The sequence below is a fragment of the Sceloporus occidentalis genome, unplaced genomic scaffold (genome assembly GCF_023333645.1).
Source record: "Sceloporus occidentalis isolate IW3139 unplaced genomic scaffold, rSceOcc1.0.p SCAF_6, whole genome shotgun sequence".
NCBI lineage: Eukaryota > Metazoa > Chordata > Lepidosauria > Squamata > Phrynosomatidae > Sceloporus > Sceloporus occidentalis.
The window spans coordinates 78,754,634-78,767,645 of NW_028316986.1; the positions used below are offsets into that span (position 1 = coordinate 78,754,634).

Consider the following 13,012-nt stretch of genomic DNA (forward strand, 5'->3'; position numbering starts at 1 on the left):
TGTTTAAAACTGCCGCACAAAAGTCCCTGCAGTGTTTGTCCCTGCCACTTTATAAAATCTGTACAGAGGATACAAAAGATAATTCTATCATAATTGGGAGTATGTCCCTTTGAACCCCAACATTCAAGCACCAAGAATATGTCTGCAGTCTGTAGCATTTACTTCTGTTTATCTGTGCTTGCCATTATGCTTCAGTCAGGCAGAGGAATATTTGAACATCAGAAAGGTTTATGTATGCTACAATGCCTGTATATACTCTGAGAATAAAAGACAAAAAAATAGATTATTCTTAATCTGAAAGCATACCTTTCTACATTTTCTGTTGTTCCATGACAATTTCTTCCTCACTTATTAGCATTCTTTTTCCATTGTAACTGTTATGAAACAATGCTCACAATTTAACAGAACATCTGAGACAAGGCAAGCCTTATAAAGGTAGAGGAATATGACATCTGGGTGCTTCTATAAAGAATAAATTTTGAGAATTTTTCTTTATTTGACTACGGCTGCTAGAGTACTCTTGGCAAGAAATTGGAAGAAAAAAGTTATACCCACGATAGATGATTGGTTTCAGAAAGTGTTGGAAATGAAAGAGCTAGACAAATTAACAATGTTGATTAACAATAAAAATAAGGAAAAGAAATTAAAGGATTGGGATACAATAGAAAAATATTGGTTTAAGAAATGTAATATAAATCAAGAACTGTTATAAGAAGCAACATTAACTGGGAGACAGAATAGAAGTTATAATGGACTTTGGGTAGTCAAGATACCTAGAGAAAAAGACAAAGACTAGAATTGTAACGAGAGACATTAACATAAAGACAGATAGGTAAACTATCAAGGTTTTCCTGGAAATATCTGATATTCCACAAAATGTTATTATTTTTTATTTTGGACATTTGTCATATGAAAAATAGGCAAGGAACTGAACGCGATATGAGGGAATCAATAAGCCAATGTATTACGTATCACCTTGTTTTGTTATCACCGCAAGAATTTAGCTGATGTTATCTCTTTTTCCATTATTAGTTTCTATTGTCAAGTTTTAACATATGTATAAATGGAAATAAACTTCATTAAAGAATATGTTTAAAAAATAAAGGTAGACGAGAGGGTTTACAGGTTAATGACACTGAGTTGTAAAGAAATTCAACATCCTATTTTTACACAGTCACTCGAAGATAAGAAAGTCAGTAGAAAAGGGTCAGCAAATTGATTTCAGGTTATCATTAATAAGCTATAACATCTAACTTGTTACATTAGAAGGGAGAACATTTAGGTTTATGTTAAAATGCCATCTTAGTTAAGTGTCTGCCCTAAAATTTTTACCTGAATGAAACTGGAGAATGCCATCCATTCTTATAGCTGGTTTATTACTTTATTACTCATTCTCCAATGCATCCTAGCAAAGCTTTTAAAGCTGAACTTCTACACTGAGGGCCCGTACAGACAGGCCAAAATAAAGCTGTTTTGGGTCACTTTGGAGGAATGCTGTTTAAATGACACATGCCTCTTAAGAGGCCAGAAGTTGTGCCAAAGCTGTGCTCTAGATCTTAGGAAAAATAACAGTTTCCCATATTTGTTAAGGGGGAAAAAATCTAAGGGCCAAAACACACTGCAGAAATAACCCAGTTTGTGACCACTTTAACGGCCCTGGCTCATTGCTAGGGAATTTAGGGAATTGAAGTTTTGTGACACATTTGGCCTTCTCTTTCTGAGAGTTCTGGTGCCAAAACAAATTACAATTCCCAGGATTCCTTAGCACTGAGTCAGGGGAGTTAAAGCGATCTCAAACTGGATTATTTCCTTCAGTGTGTTTTAGCCCTAACTTAATTGATTTTAACAAGTTAGGTTATGTCTCTACAGCTGTTCGTCCTGTGCACAAAGCTGATATATTTTAAAGCCTGCTGAAACATCACTGACAGCTGTTCATATATCATCTTGACCTAGGGACACATCTAAATTGGGATGTAATCTCAAGACAGATAAAGCTGCTTAAATAATGTTGAAATGAGCAGGTCTTAAGTGTAGGAGTAGGAACTATGGCAGGGTACACACCACCAGAAAGAGGCGCCTCCCCAGTGTCTCTCTTTGCTCCACAGGAACGCCACAGCAACCAAATTGCACGGCACCTCTGAGGAGCAAAAAGGGAGTGCCTGGAAGTGGCTCCTCTTTGCGGCGTCGCTGTGACGCCGCAAAGCACGAGGGAGGTTGCGATGACATCACATCTGCGCTGCCCTGTCTGGGGGCAGCACAGCTGCGATGTCATTGTTATATGTTGCGCTCTGCCCACCAGGCAACCTTCGCACATGACGAAGGCACCTCAAAGGCCCATCTGTTCCGGGCCTATAGCTCAGAAGTAGACCGTGTGCTTAACAGGTTCAGTCCCTAACATTTGTTGTTAAAAAGACCAGATCACAGGAAATGGGCAAGATTATTGCCTCAGATCATCGAAGCATATCCATGGGTAGCCATGTTGGCAATATGGCAAAGTACAATATTGTATTTTTGTATTTAGAGCCTGGAGAATGCTGACAATCAGAATAGCAAATACTGGTCTAGATGGAGTTGGCCCGAATTGGCCATAATGAATTGGTAGAAGATAGTTTTTTTTAAATATATGGTTAACTGTATTTAACTTTTTCAGAACTTGGAAAAGTTATTTTTGGATTACAGATTTCCCCTACCAGCATATCCAAAAACACATATATTTTGCAAACTATGCTCTTTTTTTTTTTTTTTTTTTTTTTTGCTGAATTGCTCTAATCTAGATAGAATCAAAACATATCCTGTATTTTCAATCTTGTGAGATTATGCTAGTAAATCAGTTTAACCCACTGATTCAGGGACAAGATCTTCTCTTCAAAATAACCTACAGGAAAGGAATAGAGGATTTCAGGATGCCATTAGAGAACAAATAGCACTAGTTTTGTACAAGTGAGAAGCAGGGCTGAACTGTCAATAGGCAGAATGAGGCAATCATCTCAGCTTCAGGTGCTAGAAGGTAGGGAGTGGCAGAGTGAGGCTGGGAGTGACAGAGCTTTGGAAGCCATGTAGTCTTCCCCCAATTAGCCTGATATCCACTGGTGTAATGGAAGATGTTGCCCCATTATACTATTAAAGTAATGTTCCTCTGAATGTCTGGTTGGCTTATGCACATACAATGGGAAAGCATCATCTTGTCCTTCCTAACAGGCAACAAAATACCATGAGCTGGCCCAGGTCAAATGCTGAAACCACCTGGTTGGTGCTTCCAGTTTGGAATGTTGATCCATGTTTTCATCAAAAAGGCATATGTAACAAGTTCAGTTCTGATGCTTTTATGGATGTATACATCCATATCCACAACAAATTTCCAGATGAAATCAGGTACAGGACTTCTGTCCCTGTAATGATTGTGTAAATGAGGAAATTGCAGCAGGTGCTGTTTGTGTGACATGTGTAGAAAACATATCTCTCTTCTACTCAACCATTAGTGACACAGTAGCCCTGTCCCTGATTTCACTTGACAATCCTATATCCACACCAATTATTAACTAGTTTTCATGTGAAATCCTCTTTAACTCAGACATCTTCATATGTTTGTAGCATTAAATGCTAATGTGTCTCATCACCTTTGCATTTTTCATTCCTCACTCATGTAGCAAAAAGTTTTCAAATTGGTTAAAAACATTTTAAAATTAGACCAGTTCTTCTGTACTTTGATTTGCAATAGAAAAAAGACCTTAAAAATCAAGATTTTAAAAAATAAATCATAATTGAATATGCAAATGCTCTCACTAAATGTGGCCATGCAATTAAGTGACTAATCTGATTTCCAAAATGCTTAAAATTGCATTAAAATTCTTAAGTAAATGGCCAGATCCCTCATTCATAGGGCCCTCCTGTGCTCTTGTTCTGTGATAAACAAGCTCTTAATATCAAAACTCACTGAGAATACGCCCCTCCTGTTAGCAAAAGGATACAATAGAATCCATATTTGAGAAAGTGAAGGTGCTTCATGTTTTGCTATGTATTTGTTTGTTTGTTTGTTTTAAACATTGATTTCCCACCATTCTTCTGCTTATCTACAGCAATTAGTCTACATGTTATCAAGAAATAGTTCATAAATGCAACAGAAATCAAATTCACACACACATAAACTCATCAAAAAGAACATACTGATTTTTACAAACTAGTAATATTTCTCTATATCTCATTACAGGCTAGCTGTGGATGGCCCCTTTGGAGCTGCAGCAACAGATGTGTTTCAGTATCAAATCAGTGTATGCATTGCAACAGGAATAGGAGTCACTCCTTTTGCTTCCATTCTGAAATCGATTTGGTACAAGAGCTGTAAACAAAACACAGAACTGAGACTGGGAAAAGTAGGCCACATTTTGCTTACAAATTTCATTTCTTTAGATGCTTTCATCTACCAGTTGCGGTGGCTTAGTGGTTAAGATGTCAATTCTGATTATCATAAGGTTGAAAGGTTGGCAGTTCAAGGCCCAAGTGCTGCATGATGAGGTGAGCTCACATCACTAGTCCCAGATTCTGCTAACCTAGCAGTTTGAAAGCATATAAAAGTGCAAGTAGATAAATCGGTCCCACTTTGGTGGAAAGGTAACAGCATTCCATGCAGTTAAGTGGGCCACATGATCACAGAGTTGTCTTCAGACAACCCTGGCTCTTTGGCTTAGTAACAGAGATGAGCACCACCTCCTACAGTGAGTTATTATGAATAGAAATTTCAAGGGAAAACCTTTACCTTTTATTTTACCTAGATGTTTTCATGATTCTTTCCAAGTTCTTTAAATTAAATATTTAATATGCCTCACTTTATAGTACCCACTTATCTTCCAGCTAAGGCCCTAGTTTTATTCATTTGTGTCATCCTGTCTCTTCCAAAAGCCGCAGAGCTACCATATGTGACCATTGCCCAAGGAAATTCTTCCTCTAGCTGCTTATTCTTAACTTTGGCTGCATCCACACTACAGAAATAAACCAGGCCCACACCACTTTAACTGCTGAAGCCCAATGCTATTGAATTTTGGGAACTGTAGTTTGTTGTAACACCAGAGCACTCTGACAGAGAAGACTAAATATCAGAGAACTACAATTCCAAGAATTTCATAGCATTGAACCATGGCAGTTAAATTGTTTTCAACCTAGATTATTTCTGCAGTGTGGATGCAGCCTTTAGACAGCATAATGTGATGTCTGTGGTCTCCAATATGGCCCAAAAACAAGAGCACAATATGGCTGAGATCCTATTCAGTGTTGGTGGTGCTCTAGAGGGGTGATGATTGCTAGCCAGCTGATACCTCCATGTAGCTTTCCTAGTACATGTCCCAGCCAATCAGTAGCTGTTTGCACAATGCCAAAAACAGTATTTCTGCAATTATAATTCCTCTTATGTTGGCATATTTCATGAAAATGATTCTGGTCATTATAAGTTTCCTGCTACTTTCTTAATGTTGTGGACCACAGTGGACTGCCATTACATCACTGCAATGCTATACGATTGGGCAAGCATGGTGCAAAAGTGCTGGTGTCAGCTCTTCTGCTATCCTTCAAAAGTTTAAATCAAACCAAATTTAGCTTTTAAAAAATGAATAAATCAGAAAATGAAGGGTCCATGAAATGCTGAAGAGCAACACTTCTTTGAAAAAGCTGAATCATGAACCAGAAATTAAAATAAGTCTGCAGTCCAAGTGTATGTACTTGAATGTTAAGTACATCAAAATCAATAGAACTTATTTTGGATGAACTGTGTTTAGAACTGGAGTACTAATGTAGAATATATACATTTTATTTTATTTCTCTTTCACAAATCTAAAAGTGTTACCCTCAAAATTACATTTTGTCCCTATCTCCAATAAACAGACACTGATCTGAATCCTGTTATTAGTCCTAACTACAGTACACACTAGATCCAGTGTGGTGTAATGGTTTTAACATTGGACTATGACTCTGGAGCCCAGGGTTCAAATCCCTGATCAGCCATGGAAACCCACCGAGTCGCCTTGGCCAAGTCACACTCTCTCAGCATCAGAGGAAAGCAAAGGCAAACCCCTTCTGAACAAATCTTGGCAAGAAACTCCAGTGGTAGGTTTCCCTTAGGGTTGCCATAAGCTGGGAATGACTTGAACAAAAACAGCAGACACATTAAAATTGATGAGATTTACCTTTGTGTGGACTCACCTTTCAGCAACTAATTAATGAGTCTGCTCTAATTTAAATTAATCAATAGGTTTCAGGCCTCTATTGCTTTTTTCTTGGTGCCACTCGTAATCACATTCTGCAGCACATGAAAGCATTCTGAGCTAGGGAAATAACTTCATTTTCTGGGCAACAAATTATTTCACTGCTAGTGCTTGTGAAAACTGTTTCTCAAACCGAAACATTACTTTGATGGAAGATATCTGGATTACTTGTCATAAGTGTGAGGCATGCCATTAACAGAGCAAAGCTATACACATTTATCTGGATCTGGGTCTCACTGAACTCAACTGGACTAATCTCTCTGGCTTTACTTCGCAAACGAAGATTCAGGAAGGACTCATCCCGCGCTTTCTACAAGCGCGTTGATGACTAAAAAGGCCAAATGTGAAGATAATGCTCCTGTTTTATTGGTGGAGAACGGATGATAATTGTACCTGAAATCATGATAATAATTAAATGCAGACGTGGTACAACACAGGGAAGTGTGGTCCAGGTAACCTCTAGTTTTAATGTCACCTCATCCTTGAGCCATTTGTTTACCTTAAGCATGCCACTATTATCTCAGGGCTTGTCTACACTTGTGAAAAATCCCACACTCACCCCAAAGCCTGTGCTGGCAGTCTCCATGGCATACAGATATTTCCAGGGAGGATCCATGGTTTTCAGACCTTAACCTGACTTTGGTCTGAAGAAAGCAAAGTCAGGAAAAAATGGAGGCTTCCAGAAAACCCGGAGTGCTTCTGGTTCCTTTGGCTGTGTGGTCAGTTGGATCAGGTCTGATTCAGCCTGTCCAAATGCTAAGAGCTGCACCATCCCCCTCACCCTGCACTGTGAAGTGCAGGGAAGGGAATGGATCCCCTTCAGAGGTGTCATCACTTTCTTATGAACTAAGCAGCTCCCTGCAAGTGCCTGCCAACTGTGCCACCACTTCTACTAAGGTCAGAATGGGGATCTCTTGTGATCAAGGAGGTGAGACAATGACCTCCTCCTTGCTGACCACATGGAAGGGTGGCTTCTTTTGACCTCAGCAGAAGTGACAGTGAGCCATGCAGTCTCCCACAGAGAGCTCCTGCCCGCAAGAAAACAACAGTGCTACTGAGAGGACAGGCCATTGGGCCATTGTGATGTGGGCCTGGGTGGCCCACATGCACAACAAGCACCTGGTTCAGTCCGGTGCGTGTGGTCACTGCCGTGGTCAGTCCGGCACCAGTGTAGGACATAATGCTCTAGACTGGCCCAGATTGAGTGCCCACTGTAGAAGATGTGCCCTCAGCTCTTCATCTGTAATGTGGGGATAAAGTAAAGATCAGCCACATAGACTTGTGGTACCATTTATTGAGATAACTGGTGTGTTTTTGTAAGAATTACTGTGAGTGGATGTCAGGTGGTTTGAATATTCAAAATATCCTACATAGTCAGTTGTAATTGTAATAGTAAATGCCCAAGTTTATCCCTAGTGTAATGGCTTAGACAATATTTGAGCCACATCTCCCTTCTCTAGGCCATTCAAGTGTTCATACTACTAGAATCTATTTCAATAAACATTAAAGAGTGTCTCAATCTTATACAAAAAAAATCAGTCAGAACTGTATAAGAATGAATGCTAGAGTATGCTTCAAAACAAGGGAACTTTGCATTGTGAATCCTGGATAGAAAATCAAGTATAAACTTACACCTGACTACCACGGTCAGCTATAAGATTAGCCACTTATCTCCAAATAAATAATTTAAGAGTCATACAGGATGCACGATGAAAGCTTGCACTTTGTTGAATTGTTTTACTTTCCCTTGACAGGTTTATTTCTATTGGATTTGCCGAGATCCATCTGCCTTTGAGTGGTTTGCTGATCTCCTGTGCTTGCTGGAAGCACAAATGACTAAGAAAGGGAAAGCCCATTTTCTAAGCTATCACATATTTCTTACCAGCTGGGATGAAAGTCAGGTATAAATGAAATCTTATGGGACTGAGTTACTGAATCTTACTTTTCCAGGACTGCAGCCTAAGGAACAGTAATCAAATGAATGCTTAATCGCATAAAACATAGCTTCCTTAAAAGAAATAATAGTACTTACATTTGTCTTTTGAAAGTATTCATTCCAGGTATAGTGCCTCCAAGTCCCACATAAACTATTTAATGGCAAGGTCCTTTATATCTGTATGAATACAAAGATCTGCAACTGCTCCCAAGCCCATTACTCTCTAGCTCATTTCTCACTTACCCTCCTTCCTTCCTTCTTCCATTCCATTTTCCCCCATGGTTCAGCAGCACCAGCCCTATCATTAGGCAAACAACAGATGCCAGACAGCAGTTTCGGGGGGGGGGAGGGGTGAGGAATGGCAGTGAGGTATGATAGAACAGGGCTATGCTTGCCATGTGGCCAGCCTGTCAGCCTCAGGTGCATGGGGAGATGGTGTCTCATTGCTCAAGGCTGCATCTGCACTGCAGAAATAATGCAATTTGACTAACTGCCATAGCTCAATCTTTTGGAATCCTGAGATGTGGAGTTTGTTGTGGCACCAGAGCTCTCTGACAGAGAAGGCTAAATATCTCACCAAATTGCAAATTCTAGAATTCTACAGCATTGAGCCATAGTATTTAAAGCAGTGTCAAACTGCATTAATTTTACAGTGCAGAGGCAGCCAAAGTAAGATTGAATCATCAGTTCAGTTGGTTTTTCTTTCTGGAGATGGGAGGAAGCACCCATCTTCCACTTTAGCTCAGGTAGGAAAATGGCCAGCTTGCCACCAGTTAATCTAGAAGGGGTTTGGCTACCATTGATTTTCTCTTTATGGTGGTATATATTTCTGCCACCACTTATATATCACTATACAGGCTGTTTTATTGAACAGCCTGATGTGGCTGGAAAGAGAGTCAACCCCTGTTGCTAGGAAACCATAAGATATTGGGAACTGTTTCCAGAGTAACTTAAGCGTGAAGCTGGGCTATATCCTTCAGTTGTTTTCCAGACAGAACATTCCCACCCCAGTCCAGTGTGTAGGCTGCTCTAAACGGATGCAGGGGGAGGATATCTTTCAAAAACAGTGTAAGGCTGAAGCATAGCTGAGATTACATCTAAATTGCAGAATTATTGCAGTTTGACACAACTTTAACTGTCATGACTGAATGCTATGGAATTTTGGGATTTGTAGTTTTGTGATATATTTAACCTTCTCTGTCAGAGAGCTCTGGTGCCACAACAAACCCCAGGATTCCATAGAATGGAGCCATGGCAGCTAAAGCGGTGTCAAATTGCATTAATACTACAGTGTGGCAGCAGCCTCCAAGAGACAGGAAAATGCCTTGTAGGGACTGAAAGAGAGTTAAGGCTAGAGGAGAAAATAATACAGAAAAAGAGAGCTAAGAGAAGAGAGGATGAGTGAAAGAGTGCACTGGGTATGGCATTCCATCACCTGTGGCTGACCATGGGCCCATTGAGCCAAATAGTACAATGGGGCTGAAGCATATGCACTATTTGCTTTTACGCGGAGGGGTCTGGAACAAATCCCCGAGAAAGCAAGGGCGCACTGTAGTGGCTTTCTCCATGTCTTACTGCGTGACACTGTAGAGCTTCAGTTCTCTTTCCATGGGAGACGATTATTAAAAGGGTATCATTTTTTGTAGCTGGAAAAAAAATCTGTTTAACAAAAGGCATGCTTTTACAACTGTCTCCCATGGGAAGAGAACTGAAGCAGTATAACATTACAGTGACATAGTGCGGTAAGGCACAGAGAAAGCCACTATATTCCAGCTCTATTTCCACTTTGTTGTTGTTGTTGTTGTTGTGTGTGTGTGTGTGTGTGTGTGTGTGTGCAATCAGGCTCTGGACCCTTTTTATAGAGATAAGTCATGGCAAATTCTATAATTTGTTTATTAGTTATTATTTCCCATCTTTTCTCCAATCTGAAACCCAAGGCAGCTTTCAAAACGTAAAAGAGTACAGTTTTTTTTTAAATGTACTATATATTTAAAATATTTAAGTAATGAAATATTTGTTGATTAAATGAGCAACAGTGCCAAAGAGCCAAAATATGTTACTTTTCCCAGTTGGTTCTTTACTCAAAGCCTATTTCTGGTGGGTTTTTACAAAACTACTACTTGCTTTTTGTTAGTCCCTCGGGGTTGAAGAATCACAAAATTTAGATCAAAAGATCCAAACCATTTATTTTAATTCATGGTTAGAGTATGATAATGCAGAGGACTAGTTTACATGTAAATGTACTATGCAAACTGGTGCACATTTTGCATGTTTGCATTGATGGTTAATTTCTTCACTTTCCTATGCAAATTTCATTTCTATTTGTATCTGAACACTAAAGTGAGGAAAGTCCAAGCCATTGTATTCCTCATCATCATGTATGAATGTAAGAGCTGGACAGTGAAGAAAGCTGATAGAAAAAAATAATTGCATTTCTGAGGATTTCAGTGGATACTCTAATAAAAATCACAAAGACTTTTTCTGCAGAGTTTAAGGAGTTTTTTAGGTGGTGGGTGCAAAAAGCCGAAACTCCTGTGAATCATGTATTATTGTATTAAAATTTTACTGAGATCCATGTGGGAATCTATAAGCTAAAGAAGGGGAAGAAATAAGGAATGACTCGGAGAAAGAGAAAGCAAAAGTTCTTTTGATACTATACCTTTCCCTTGTTGATTCTAATGAGAGGCTACAACTTGTTGATGCTAACATATTGTCCTTTGGATTCACTGCGATATAGGCCACTCATATTGCCTTGCATTATGATGAAAAGGTGGATGTAATTACTGGCCTGAGACAAAAGACCTTCTATGGAAGGCCAAACTGGGACAATGAATTCAAACAAATAGCAGAAAATCATCCCAGGTAAGGCAAATAAGTGAGCAACATCCCTGTGCTGTAGCATAAGGTATGAAAGGGGATTTGTACCTCTCCAGCGGTGACCCTTTTAAAAATAATTTAAGTTGTGTTCTTATGCTGAAAGCATCTTTATGTGAATTAAAGCCTCAAACGAAGAAATCTTGCATAGACGATGCCAATCAAATCTAATTTTTGGACAAGAAAATCTAATATTTAGAAGCATTTCAATATCTTGGCATTTGTCCAGCTATAACTGAAAGACACAATCAAATTATTGTTCAGCACAAAGGACAAAGTAACATTAATTTCCCTTGAAAATGGTTATTAAAGAGATAAACAGTGAGGCCTTTTTCTTATGATGTCAAGGATGTGTTTGTTCCCCAACATAATTGGCTGTGGATGTAAAGACAATGCTCTCATGTTATTAGTTCATCTCAGCTTGAAAGGTCTAAGTTAAACTTCAAGAGTTTGTGGTAGGATAAGCTTAGAAAAGCTTCTTTGTTGCCCAAACCTCTGAGGAAATAATTGCAACTTATGTTTGTCTTCATCAGTCACAACAATAAAGGACAAAGCGGTGATTTCTTAGTAGTGTCCAATTTTTCAGTTGCCAGTGGGGAAGAAAAGAGTTTCATTCTGCAAACCTATGCCTCCTTACCAGGGAAAAAGTCAGTGGCTACATCCTTCATAGTAAAAATGAATAGGATAGCACTGTAATCATTCTTGAAGGGGAAAAATGATGTGATCTCAAGCATATTTACTCATAAGAAAGTCCCACTAAGTTCAGTCAGGAATAAACTCTTTTAGAACATGGCCACTTAGCCCGAAAATCTCACAAAAACTATGGATGCCGGCCATGAAAGCCTTCAACTTCACATGAGTATAGACTGTTCTTTACTGCTTCTGTCATACAGTGGCGGTCTCCACAATCCTCATGAGGGCTGTTGTTCCAGGTCTAATCCAATCTTGTCCTTGATGCTGAATTTGACTCCTACATTATGGCACCATGCCACAAACCTCATCTCTAAGCACATACCACAGATGCCTATAAATCTCTTGGCTCTTTGGGAAACCTGAAATTCTCTTAGGGTTCATCCAGACTAATTGAAAAGACCAGAAAGTCCCACATTTTGTTGCTGTGCTTTCCAATTTCATTTAGGAGATCAATATGCCTTTTCTTTATCCCATAATATTAACTGCAAGCTCCTGGTCAATTTATTTTAACCTGATACAAAATTAGAATAGGAACAGAATCTAGGACCTTTCAATCAGTCTGCATGCATCCTTAAAATGAACATAGAGGTGTGGTGGTGGTATTGTTTTTAAGAAAAAGCTATTAAAATGAATTTTTCTGTCTTGATTTTCTTTGTAGTGACAGCATTGGTGTTTTCTTTTGTGGACCTAAAAGTGTTTCTCAAAGGCTTCAGAAGATGTGCAATTTGTATTCATCAGCTGATCCAAGAGGTGTTCAATTTTACTACAACAAAGAAAGTTTCTAGACCTTTTGGAAGTGGCAATTGACACTTGAGTGTTTGGGGTTTTCCATCTTACTTCTCATGGTTTTGGAAGAATTATACCTTTTCAAAGAGTAATATTTGGCATTCATTGTTTATGATAGTTTTTTATTATATTGCTATCTTATATTGCTTAGTAGGAGTAGGATCCTTTAAAAAGGTCAGCAGCAATGGAAGTTCTCACCTGCTTCAATCATCCAATGAACTTTGTGGGTTAAAGTAAACCATATATTCAGTAGAAGAGGTGCTATCTTGAGTGTTGGAAGATATCTGTTTTTCATACTTCGTGACTGGCCTCTATGACATTTTATGTGCTTTGTTTCCTGGTTGGCCACTGGAAGATAAGCACAGACCTAATGTGCAAATCTTATTACTGAGGCATGTATCTCTAATTAAACCATATTGTAAGAGGCAAAACAAGTTAATGACAGGGAATACACATTTCCCTCAATGTTTAG

The 13,012-nt window shown here is 39.0% G+C and overlaps 1 protein-coding gene across 1 annotated transcript in view; it reads left to right on the forward strand.

Moving 5' to 3' along the window:
- Positions 1 to 12,539, forward strand: part of NOX3 (NADPH oxidase 3) — a 38,956-nt gene extending 26,417 nt beyond the window's left edge. Inside the window, exons 10-13 of the mRNA XM_089528437.1 lie at positions 4,208 to 4,370; positions 8,006 to 8,152; positions 10,925 to 11,049; positions 12,413 to 12,539. Coding sequence (XP_089384563.1) covers positions 4,208 to 4,370; positions 8,006 to 8,152; positions 10,925 to 11,049; positions 12,413 to 12,539 — 562 coding nt within the window. The remainder of the gene's footprint in view (positions 1 to 4,207; positions 4,371 to 8,005; positions 8,153 to 10,924; positions 11,050 to 12,412) is intronic.
- The last annotated feature ends 473 nt before the right edge of the window (positions 12,540 to 13,012 follow it).